At 37.2% G+C, this 13,035-nt stretch overlaps 1 protein-coding gene across 1 annotated transcript; it reads right to left on the bottom strand.

Moving 5' to 3' along the window:
- Nucleotides 1-361: 361 nt before the first annotated feature.
- CMTM4 (CKLF-like MARVEL transmembrane domain containing 4) lies at nt 362-12,170 on the bottom strand (the record flags this gene model as incomplete). Its single annotated transcript, XM_010182044.1, has 2 exons — nt 362-460; nt 11,994-12,170. Coding segments are annotated over 2 exons (276 nt in total), but the record flags the coding sequence as incomplete, so codon positions are not given.
- Nucleotides 12,171-13,035: the final 865 nt, after the last annotated feature.

The following is a 13,035-nucleotide window of genomic DNA, read 5'->3' as shown; positions in this document are numbered from 1 at the left end:
GATCTGTAGTGAGCAAGAAGAATTCAGCAGATTATGTGCACGCAGTTCCAAATTCTTGTGAATTTTTGGCTTTATCTTTTCCAAATGCTTGCAATATAGAGCAGTATAATCTAAGCTAGCTATAGAGAAAGAAGCAAGGCTGCAAGTCATTTTCCTGTTTGTTCTTCCCTCAAGCCTTAAGAAAAACAACTCAGAGGATGACAATACTCCTTCGATCAGAATTAGCATATGGCCAACTGTAAAATTAGAAGTAAATTGTCATGGTGAAGGCAGCAGAAGTATTCAATGAGCACAACAGAAAAGTTATTCTCAGTTTTAATAGAAAATAAGAGTAATGCATAGAGAAGTTCAAAAATCTTACCACAGCAGCAATTTCTGCTCCAGTTTTGTGGTTTAAAGCAGCAAGTACTACAGAGGCAATGAAAAAGAAGAAAGTGCTGAGTCCAGTGTTGACCAGATCCTAAAAAAATAAATTCATTAGCATTACTAAACAATGATTCTTCATTTGTCTTTATTAGAAGTGAAAAAAACAGAAGACGGTTAGAGCAAGAACTACAGCAATACTCTCCCAGTTTCTACACAGTTCATCACTCACACAAAAGGCGGCAAAGATTATTACACAGGAAATGTAGCATTTGTGTGCATTGGTCTGTGAACTGAAGTCAAACACTTAAAGCACCAGTGCAGATTCTGGATGGGTTTATTAGAAAAGCACTGTCAGCATAAACAATGAGTAAAGCTGTTCCATATCCCGAGTATCAAGCTTTAGCACTTCATGAACCCCTTGTTCTTCTACATCACAACAGCGCTCCATGCACTACTCAGGTAACAGTCATGAATTTTAACAGAAATTCTTTGAGGCCTTTGTTGTAGAAAACTGCGTGCCTTATGCTGTAACAAATGCCCATATTGTGAGATTACACAGATTTTTACTTATTTATTGCATTAAATTGATGTTGCAAGCAGATATTTTAGAACATAGGCACAGTGACAGCCCAGGGGCACCTACGTTCAGGGAAAATTCTTGCTTTGCTCCAATCACAGAAAAATGACAGGTAACCTGCAATTCAGTTATACATCTGCTGCCTGTCACTTAGTGTTCAAATGATTATGCTGCCATGCCTTACAAAAAGCAGGGTCATTGGAACATAAGTAAGAATTCTGGATGGCAGCTATTAGCACAATAATAATTATGTCAATATAAGAATATCTGATTAAAACAAGAGTTGGGACTTCAAAATAATACAAGAAATAAAGTGCTAGATTCATTAGGGACTAGCTGTTCAGTATGTCACTTGGAGCATATTTTACAAATTTTTAACACATTTGATACATATGTACACTACAGAGATGTAGGAAATAACAGACTGTCATGCTAACTGAATGAGTAGGTGAAATCATGGACTGAGGGGTGTGGAGGAATAGCAGTTCAGTACAAATATCCTGAAGGAACATGAAATCAGGGAGAAGTAAATACTATCATAGCCAAATGGGATGGAAAGAAAACCTGTATACGACTCCACTGCGCAACTTACAGTTTTGAGTTAAAGGAAAAAACCCAACAAAAACACAGTGAATGTGCCAACTCCCACCATAAAAAAATCCCATCATCACTCCTTAATTAGAATTCAAGAAGAAATCTGTTCTACTTCAGTCTCTTCTTTCACATGCAAGCCAAGCTCACTTCCTGTTCCTGCTCCTCCACTTACTACATTTATTTCTTTATTTATTTCCTTTTCCCCAAAGTGCATCTTGTAAAGTGCTGTAAGAAGTTAGGCTTGGAAATCTGTAAATTTACTCTCTGGGTATGAATCCCATGACTATGTTCCAGCTACATAGCACAAAGACGTTGAAAAGACCATCATCATCCAGCCACCCACAAAACATCTGTTTTTCCAGCCACGATTTGAGAATGCTTTAGAAAGCAACTGTAAAAACTGAAAGTTTCTGGCACTGTGTTATTCGCAGGGAAAACTATTTTGAGGGTTCTGACTCAGCAACAGCTGGTTATCAAAATTCAAGTGTACCTGTGGATAAGCAGTGTGATGTATCACTGTGGCCTGATCCTCATCTAAAAGTGGGACTTTCCAAAGCAATCTGAGAGGCTTCCAGTGCTCATCGCTATTTCCACCCACGCATTCAAGTTTCACAAGCCCAGTAAGACCCAAACTGTCTTACCAAATAGTAAGGAAACAACAGCCAGTTGTGGGTCTCAAACTCCCACCAGCTTTTCACCTGCCAGAGTATAATTAGAGAGATACTTCGTATCTGCGTTCAAGCTCACCAACATAGATGTTATCTGGTACTAATGCCATCAAGCAACATTAGAATTTTGTTAAATAATTGTTGTCATTTTAATTATGTAATTTCTTGCCTTGCAAAGGTAACTTTAAAAAACAGAGGTATTAGAAAATAAAAATTCAAAATAATTTTGAAATTTCTCCAAGTATTCTCTTCTCAAATTCTGAGTTTAGCAGCTTTAACTGTGCTTCTGAGGTTGCCAGCAAGAGCTGTGGTTCTCATCTGCACACACCTTTTTCACTATGGGGAAAGTCTCATTATATATGACTACAAATAGACTATATATGACAACAATAGACAGTAAACAAGACTCAACAGTATTCGACATTTTCATCAGGTCTCTAGAGTAAACCTATGTATGTCACCAAGAATGTTGAAACTAAATACTGAGGAGTGGGCACCTATGCTTTTAAATAATTGAAAAAAAAAATCAGTTCAACCCAAGGTCAAGTCATGTATTTTACTGCCAGAGTGTATTTGCCACCTACAGGAGTGACCTACAGAGTAAGACAAAATCCTAGAAGAAATAACTCAGAAGAACTTAGTAATTACAGTAGGTAAGCATCAAAACTTGTGATGCCATGACAAAAAAAAAAAGGGAAAACAGCACTTACACATTCCTTTGGGCATATGGACATGACAGGTGTAAGGTGGTACTCTTACCTTTGCAAGGGACACTGGAACGCTGCATCCTGTTCCGGTATCCACATTTTTTAAAGTGTGTTGAAATATTGGACAGGGTACAGAGAAGAGCCACAGAAGTTATTTGCAAGGAGGAGAAAATTTCTCACAGTATGAAACAAAGAACCTAAACTGCTTTGAATATTAAAAAGATTGAGCTGTGTACATGAAGACTCCAGTGTTCAAATTATTAAAAAATACTAGCTCTTTTAAAAGTTTAGCATAAAAAAGTACAATAAAATTAATAATATAACAAAATTAAGAGCTGCAAAGTTAAGACAAAAGTACTATTCAAAATAAAGTCAGTTTTAATTGTAAGGGAGCTAACCATCAGAACAACCAACCTAAGATGTGTTTAATATTCCACCTTTTCATTTCTTATAATCCAGATTATGTTTTTCCAGACACATTTTGTACTTCCTTAGTACCATACTTAAAGACTAAGTGGATGATACATAATGCTCTATGAGATATGGCATCAGATGTGCTTATTAATCCTGACCTCTTTTTCAATCTGTCAGCTTGATCATCTTGCCAAATATCAGCAAGACAGTCAGACCTATCCACAACACAACAGACATTATCATCTATCTCCATGCTACAAATTGACTCAAAGGCTGCTTGTGAGAAGTTCAAGACAGTACAGAATATCAATACTGCTGAAATAGACTGCTGGTGCCTTTATCATTATTATTCGAGGAAACCAAAGATATAAGGGTATTAGAAACTTTGTCATTATCAATGGCATTTTATTGTACTGTTACAAAGAATATAAAATTTCTCCTTGCAAAGAACCCAAAAATTCAAATATGAAGACTTGATTCCGTCCAATTTACTCATTTCTGCAATTCCATTTTCTGTTTAGGTCAAAAGCTTTTAATGCAATTAATACTTGATTCAATTCATACAATAAGGATGGCTTCTTGAAAAGCTAAAATTAACACAATCTTTCATATCCACAGATCAGACTGCTTGAAGCTTAAGCAGCAATTACACTTATCAATAATAATGTCATATAATGGTGTCATCACAGATGCAAATATTGGTGGAAGTTTTTAATATAAAATTTGGTATTTAACGCTTAGAGCAGAAAGATAAGAAAAAAATACAACAGTTTGAGCAGAGTCAGAGCAGAAACAGAAAAGAATGAACTACAGCAAGAATTCAAGAAGTAAAGGGTATTTCCTAACATAATGTAGCTTTTTTCCATGAAAAGAACATGAATAATCGTGACAATAAGAAGAATAAACTAATTGAAAAAAGATGAGCCATTTCAAATCTGGCCATGATGTAGCTGAAGTTCTTGCTATTATATTTATAGACAAAGTAAAAACCACATCACACAGATAGAAGAATTTCTGCTGAAATTACAGCAACCTCATGAGACAGTATGCTGTGCCATAAAATACTGTACAAAGCTGCCATCCATAACAGAGAATAAAATCTATGAGCTGAATCAAATCCACTCTAGACTGCTGCTGCTCCTTTTCTCCTTTCCAAAATTATTTAAAAATCAGAGACTGACTCTGGTCATTTGCAATTCACAAGTCACTCTGTTCAGTCACCAATGATGGTCCCATTAGTCCAAAGGAACAGATCCAAGGACACAGATTTGCCACCGCCACCACCAGCAATCTGTCCCACTCAGAAAGGGCATAAGGCAGAGGAGGCATCTTAAGTTATGGGTGAAGATGGGCTTATGCCAAGACAGCATTTTATACTAAAATAGATAGGGTGAGGCTTTTGTTCTGCTGATCCTGCTGTAAAGGTTGGAAACTCTAGAAAAGTGAAGAGCATCCTACAGCCTTTTGCTGTTAAGGGTCCGGAGAGCTGTGAATGAGAGGTCTGTTAACAAACCTCAAAACTCCCATTAAGTAACTCCTGAAAGCTGCGAGGGACATCAGCTTTGAAAGCTTCTGTTTAGGCAGCATCAGTAATACGCACATGCCTTTATCCTTTGCTCTCCATGACTTCACACATGCAAACTTTTAAGAGACATTTAATCAAAATACATGCTCTGCCTTTTTATCCTGTATTTTGTGGTGAAGTAAGATACTGCACAAGGGACCAGATACTGTTTAAAAGGGAGACAGTGCCACGTTGAAACTGTAATTTGTACAAACAAAAAGATGACAGTTAAACTGGTGGTTGCTTTTGTCATTTGCTTTCTGAAATCAAATTGTTTACATCTAGATAGAGTTCTGTAGCTAAATGAATGGAACCTGGAAAAGAAGCCTGCACATTTCAACAGCTTGACTTTGTCACAAAAGGTGACAGAAGTTAGCAGACTGCAGCTGTCCATGTTATTTTCCACAAAAGAGAGAGCTCAAAGTAACATTTCCTTTCAGCTCTGTTTGGTGGTTTGTTTTTCAGTTGGCAGGGGAAGGGAAGGGGTTGTAGTGTGGTTATTGATTTTTTTGGGGGGGGAGTTACAATGCCCCTAATTTTTCCTCCAACAAGTACTTTACTTGCAAGATTTGGGAACTTGTTCCCTTGTTTCTATATGAAGCTGTCAATTTGAAGTTTACAAACATACCAGTCAGTCCTCTAAACCAAGTACCCCTGGTCAAACTCCCACAATTTTACTCTATAATCATATTACTAAACCTTGTACGAGCATTTTGCACCGTAATTAAAAATGGAATCATGGTTTCTCAAGCAAAAATAAGTCCTAAATAGAAAGAACAAAATTAAGTATATGAGCATAATTCCTGAATCTTTTTTTTTTCCAATTTATTTAGGCTTACATAGGTACAGGAGCCTTTATTCAAACACTAGATTCTGCTACTCCAAGATTTACATAAGCATTGCTTCCCCCATTTATGACCAACAATTTCAGAAAGATGTTAGTGACCCAGAGGGCTGGTTTCATGCTGTGCAAACAGAATCTTAGTGCCATCTCACAGCATGGGGCTACACTGATTTTCAAGAAACTGAAGAAGTGGCCTCAAAACCAAGGTTCATATGATTTTATTCTTATTTCTTACTATTTTTGAGTTGGAATACAAGCTCTGCTAGATGTAGTAACTCTGCTGTAAATGACAACACATTCCTGAATGAATGCTTCTACAATCCTGGTTTCATTTTTGTTTCTTGAAGGTCGCACACTTATTTTTCTCTCAGTTCTTTCTTAGCTGTTCCTCACTGCTTTCCCTGCACATCTTTCCAATAAGCCGTTCTGCACACAGACAGGACCAGCAGTTATTGTCACAAAAACAACAGACCTTGCTAGCAATAACTATCAAACCATGTAATTCTTCTTGTATTTAAAACTTGTGCTTGTATTTCTTTCAGAATAATGCCTCATTGTTTACATCATGCTGCATCAAATGAGAACTGTCCACAAAGAGCGCTAATGCAGAGGAAATTAATTCTGACTTTTTTTTTGTAGTTTATAAAGTATTCATTTTTATCCTTAAACAGTATTGCTATTTTGACAGCAGAAAACACAAAAGTGAAGAATGACTGACTTAATTTCTCATTCAACAGCTAGGCAAACCAAAGATTTTTTTCAATACAAAAAGGGAAAATAAATAAATTAAAAATAAAGATCAAGATTGCCCTGTGAAGGACTCTGAACTACAGCTTTGTAATTGCACTCTTCAGAGCCAAGGTTGGCATGAGACAGTTTGTCATTCTGGCACCACATCAAATTTTGTGGCAACTACTTTAGTGTCAGCTGCTTGCACACAACGTTTCATCTCTGCAGCAACTGAAAAAACCCCAACCTTGCAAAGATGATGAAAGAAGTGTTCAGGCAGCACAAAATACAACCATTGATGCGCATCTTCAAAGAAACACACCTGTCCTCAAGTTTCCTCCCTGTAGCACTGCTTCCCTGGGACCGAGTCCAGGCTAACAAGCCCAGTGGACCCCAATTAGCCTGTGCTGTGCTCAGTTCTGTGCCGCACCCTTGAGGCTGCTCTAGGCTGAAAAACTCTGTATGCAGAACTGTACACAGACAAAACACCCCTCCGGAGCTCCAGCAGATGTTTAAAAAATAAAGATCAATGGTCAAAATCTATTAGATTTTTTTCCTACACACAGACATAAATAGTCCATTCTACTGGAAGATTATGCAATGATTTACATCTGTAATGACTCTGATTTCTCTCATTATACAAACTCTCGTCCAAGAGACGCTGTTAAATTCCTGTATTCTCAGCTGTTTGCCATCACTTCTCCCCTTCCCAAGTCATCTCAGTTCTCAGCCCTGAATAAAAGCTACTGCAGCATTACAGTGGATCCACTCTGCAGTAACAGTAATGGTGAGAAAGCCTGGCAAACCACATGCAAATTTACCAAAGATACTACAAACACTTCTGTAAACTTCCCCCATCTCTACTTCTAGAGGGCCATGTCATCCACATGGTTTGGCTGCAAGACCTTAAGCTCTTACTGTACATGAGACTCAAATAATGAATTAAAAAAAAAGGATAATTTAGTCAAACACTAAATTATAGCAAATATTCAGTTATTAGTTAACTCTGAAAACAAATATTTCAAAGCAGTAGCTCATCAGTTAAGCAGGAATCTCTGCTGTGGTGTGCTCTTCATTCCCCTATGCCACTTGCGAGTCCCCTTGCAGAATAGGCTCCGCTTGAGTTCTGAAGCATAAAGGAAATGGAAATTTCCACTGACAGGTTCCCCACGTTTTGCATAATATTGATAGCGCTGCACAACACAGACAAGTGACTGTTCTTTCATCTTACTGTAACAGACCTGCCTCTTTCCAACACACCCAAGCAAGGTTATTTTCTGGCCTCACCATCTCCATATTTCTTTCATGTTTACCTCAGGAAAATGAGAAAGTGGTTGACAAGTCTCTTAATTAGGAGCAAAACAAAGCTCTTTTCCACAAATGGCAATGTATATATGCATATATATATAAAATAGGGTAAATTTGCATATCTGTTAGATGCTAGTACAAACTGATTCACATTTTCATTCCAGCCAGGGATAGTGGACACCAGACAATATACACAATGCATTAGAAAGAAGTCTAATTTTAATAAAGTACTAAAGGAAACAATCCTGTGTTGGACAATAGCAGTTGATGGCCTGATGCTTTCTAATATGTAGGCTCATCTGAAAGCAAATGGTTTTCCTAGGAAGTCTGTGGGAGTACTGTGTTTAAAGAAAAACGTCCTAAATTTAGGACTATGAATTTCTTTCGTGCACTGTAACAGCCTCTTCTTCTCACACAGCTTCTAAAAGCGAAGTTTGAGACTCGTTACAAGGGAAATACCCATTATAAAGTCATACATATTTTTTTAAAGTATGTATATTAATGAATTTACACATAAGCAGGAGTTATTTCCTCCTAAAGCATTCAGGAGTATGAAAGCTTGTTGTTCAGAAAGCAACTCCTGTGATAATCTCTGATAGAGGTATTTTAGCAGCAGCCTTTCACTTCCCACTCTGTGCATGCAACATTAGCTTACAGCTATCTGAGTAACAAAGATACTCCCACACTCCTCTCAGAGTACCAGTCCTATCAGACTAATGACTGCTAACATCAGTGAGCAGTACCAGGAGGAAGGATGGTCTCATCCATTAATGGAAGTCAGGAGCTTCCAGTTCTCTCCTTGCTTCTCTTAGAGATCTTTGGTTAACAATGGAAGAAGCATTTCATCTTCAGTACGTAACTAAAAGAATGAGACTTGTGAGATCGTGACAATTTACTTCTAACTCTGCTGATGTGGCAATATGAACTAAAGCATAAGTATTTGCAGTATATCCCATTTGCCCTTCAGGTGGAACTCTATGTCATGTTGCTCCATGCTGTTAAGGTAGGGAGTTCAGAGTGTGACCAATGCTCTAAAAACCAAAATATTTAGCTTGTAAAAAAAAGGAAACAAAAAAAACCAAAAAACCCAACCCCCCCCCCACACACACACAAAACACACCACCAAAAAAAAAACCCACCCACAACTGGTTCAATTTTTAACCCCTCTTTTCTCTGAACATCTCTAACAGAGTGCTATGCAGAGAAAAGTAATGCTGCACTCAAAGCAGCAATTCTTGTCACTCAGCTACTGTAGGAATTAAGAGTGGCTAAATCTGAGACCTACTGCATTACTTAGGGGAAGGCAGAGAGGTGCATTTAGGTTTTTGCACTTACACACATTCAACATACTGTCAAAGCGTTCTGATAGGCAGTAAAAGTATGCCATAGTGCACAACAACAGAACAAAAGGTAGAGACATACGGAAACAAGGGTATGCAAAGTCATTGAAGTGACTCTTCCAGAGACACCACTTCAGCTCAGTCACAGACACCATGCACACCACTCTGTGGTCTCTTGGTAAGAAGTCTTGGTCAAGCTTGCTTTGAATTCAAGCTGGATTTATTGGGTTGGGCAAAAAGTAATTGCCTATTTTTTCTGGGTAAATGAAAGGTGAATTTTTCATAGGAAACAAAACAATACACTGTCCATTTTGTTCAATTACTGTTTGCCATCTTGCAGGCAACTTCATGATTCTGCCCTCAAAAAATTTCTTCTCTTGTTTGGCAAAAAACAGTTCCTAGGACAATTTGATATCCTCATCAGCAGTGACGGTTTTACCATTCAAGACATTTTGTAAAGAACAAAACAAGTGGCAGTCTGATAGTGCCAGTTCTGGTGAATATGGTGGATGTGGTAACACATCCCATCCAAGCTGCAACAGTTTTTGATAAGTGACCAAACTTGTATGTGGTCTGGTGTTATCATGGAGAATCACACCACCTCTGCAATTCACCACTTCTGGACACTTGTTTGATGGCAACATTTAATTTATCCAGTTGATGACAGCACACATCCCAATTAATGGTTTGTTTCCTTGGAAGCAATACAAAGTACACAATACCTGTGAAATCCCACCAGACTGACAGTATGACCTTCCTTTGGTGAAGATCTGCTTTTGAAGTGCTTTGAGCTGGTTTGTCATGCTTGCTCCATGATCTTTGTCATTTATCGTTGTTGTAGACAATCCATTTTTCATTGCCTGTTATCATGTGTTTCAAAAATGGATCGTTTTCTTCACATTTCAAGAGAGAATCTCAGATGTCAACGTGCTTAGCGAGATTAATTTCTTTGAGCTGATGTGGTACCCAAATATCAAGCTTCCTAATGCATCCAAGTTGTTTTAAATGGTTTTCAACGCTCAATTTTGCTATGTTAAGATTATCAGCCATCTCTCATGTCATTAAACACTGACTGGAGTCGATCAATCCCTTTATTTTGTCATTAACAACTTTGATTGGCCTTCCTGAGCGTGGTGCATCTTTAACAACAAAATCTCCAGACCAAAATTTAGCAAACCAATTCTGACACTGCTGTACTTTTAAGGCATCATCACCATACACATCACATTATAACTTTTTATGAGCTTGCACAGTGTTTTTTCCTTCTTGGAAATAATACAGCAAAATATGACAAAAATGTTCCTTTTGATCTTCCATTTTTAAACCGACACCAAATAAATAATTGCTAACCAAATAGTGCACTTTATTTTTCTAAAACAAGCTTAACTGTCAGCTGTCGAGTTACATAATGAATTTGCTGTTTAAAATTAAGTTAGTTACATTTCAAGACATTTATGTCCATCTATTTTAAAAAAACCATGCAATTACTTTTTGGCCAACTCAATAGTAATCACTGTGAAACAACTCACATCACAGCAGCAAAATCATAATGTATCTTAGGTGACACTGATGCACTTACACACTTGTTCTCATGCTCTTGTACATCCTACTAGCAATTACAGAACTATGTGGTATAAAAAGATGGTCTTCAGTTGCTGTTATCAGCCATCAGGCTGCTGTGATGCTCGTTAAACAACCAAGCAACAGAAATTAAGACTATCCTCTCTCTGCAGGTGCCGCGTGCCACAAAGACCAGTGGTGACAATACTGGCAGAATGGAGACAAAAGAAGCAAAGGCAAGACAACCCAGTAACATTCCAGTGGTTCCACTGGCTTTGTTTTGCAAGCCAACTGGATCTCCACTCACAGTTCTCAGACCATCTAATCTATCTACCAAGCACTCTTTGGAAAAGTTCCTCAATAGATCATACATCCCTAGGGTACAAAGGATCATCTAATTCCACATTCCAGTCTCATTTCAGGCAACTCATTCAGGCTTATGTACAGTTATTGCAAGTGTGCAAATTGCAACACTAATAAATTACATTAAAAACAAAAAATTACACAGAAGATTAGAAAACCCTGGGACTGGTCTCCAACAGTACTTACAAATACTATTATAAAATAAAACAGAACATAGGCATGTAAGTATCTGCAATGTCCAAAGAAGTTGATATAAATATTGTCCTTGAAGCTGACAGGTCTTTTACCAGAGTGACTAACATAGTGATTTTGTGACCTGTGTTTATGCAACCCAATCCGAAAGTTTAACTCATAATACGGCATGGAAATGGAGACTTGTGCAAAAGGAATGTGCACTGCCAGCAGTTCTCTTCCTAAAACTTCAAGTATTTGAGAACACATAAAGTACTGCCAGTCAATGTTTAATAGTTACGTGTGTGAGCAATTCGAAACACCCGACTTTCACAGAAAGCACATAATTTTTTACATTACTACCAAATGATTGTATTAATCTGTGTAAGAAAATATATGTAGCATGGCTGTCCCACTATAAGAAACAGCTTAAGAGAACAACGAGCTACTGTAAATGCAGCATCTGTCAAAGCTAAATAACTACAGGCTGCATTTTTATCCACTTCATCCACAAACAGTAATTGCTGGCATTAGCAGGCAGTTTCTCCTTCTAAAGAGAATCTATCAGAAGACAATTTTTGTTCTATTTAATGTAGTTTAATCTTGCCATATCTTAAAGTTCAATCTGCTGTTAGTATTCAAAATAAAAGTAAGTATAACGTATACTTTACTCAGCATAAAGAACACTCACACTATCTTAAACAACAGTAGAACATAAAGTTCAAAAACCAAACTTAAAAAAAGATTTGCAGCTATTTTTAATAGAGTGAGGCTTTGTATGAACTTACAGTAAGATTCCAGTTGATCTGTGGTATTCTTGTGTGAAGATTCAGACTGAACATAAGCAACAGAACTCCAGTAACCACCAATGCACTACAGCTCACAAACTCGAAGAAATAAAGGCCTTCGCAAGGGGAGCATTCCATGATGGTCTCTATGCAGATGAATGCAATCAGTGCCAAAACCTAGTAAGAAAAACAAGTGGAAAAAACAGAAATAGATTTCAACATTTTGAAAATAGCCACAAGTATTTCTGAAATTTCCATTGGGAACATGATCAGTTTACAGTCAGGAATGTGTGATTTTAGTTTATAACAGGGCACTGTCTGAAGAGCAAAAACAACAGCAAATTAATGCAAGACTTTCTGGATATCTCCTGTTCAACAAAGTATATTTTAGCAAAATTACAAGGAGTCTAGCATGAAAATGACTGAGACATCTAGAAAGGCATGAAAACGCTTCAGATCACTGGCTTAATACACAAACAGCACCTCAAACATTTTATCTCATTTTTCACTCATGATATGCTATTACAAAACTTGAAGATAGAATGCATTTGTCTACTCAGCCAACCTCAAGCTCAACTATATAGTATTAATATAACGTGGCTGTGAAGGACATTTCAATAAAGCTATTATTTAAAATTTACTACCAACTTGAGATCTAAATCAATTAAAACCAGAATAGATACAAGATCTCTACCAGCTTCCAAAAATGCCTGCCTTTCTCATGGTTTTTTTATCATCAGTGTGCTATATTTCATAGAAAAACATATTTTATCATTCCCTTACTAATAAGACAGTAAGACAAGCAGCTAATAGATGAAGATGAAACTCCTAGTGCTGTACATACATACACTGTCTGAGACAAGGCTTAGTTGCACCAAATTCAGAAGCTATCTTGGTAGAATTAACAAAAACACAGACTCTTGCAAGACAAGTTTAATTTACTACTTAGGATAACAGAGTGAAACTCACTATATTTTTAAAAAATCTGCTCAATGGACAAAACTAAGATATATGAAAACTATACGCCAATATTAGCTACCAC

Source organism: Mesitornis unicolor, unplaced genomic scaffold, assembly GCF_000695765.1.
Source record: "Mesitornis unicolor isolate BGI_N332 unplaced genomic scaffold, ASM69576v1 scaffold36233, whole genome shotgun sequence".
Classification (NCBI taxonomy): Eukaryota; Metazoa; Chordata; class Aves; order Mesitornithiformes; family Mesitornithidae; genus Mesitornis; species Mesitornis unicolor.
This window is presented reverse-complemented; position numbering and strand designations above follow the sequence as displayed.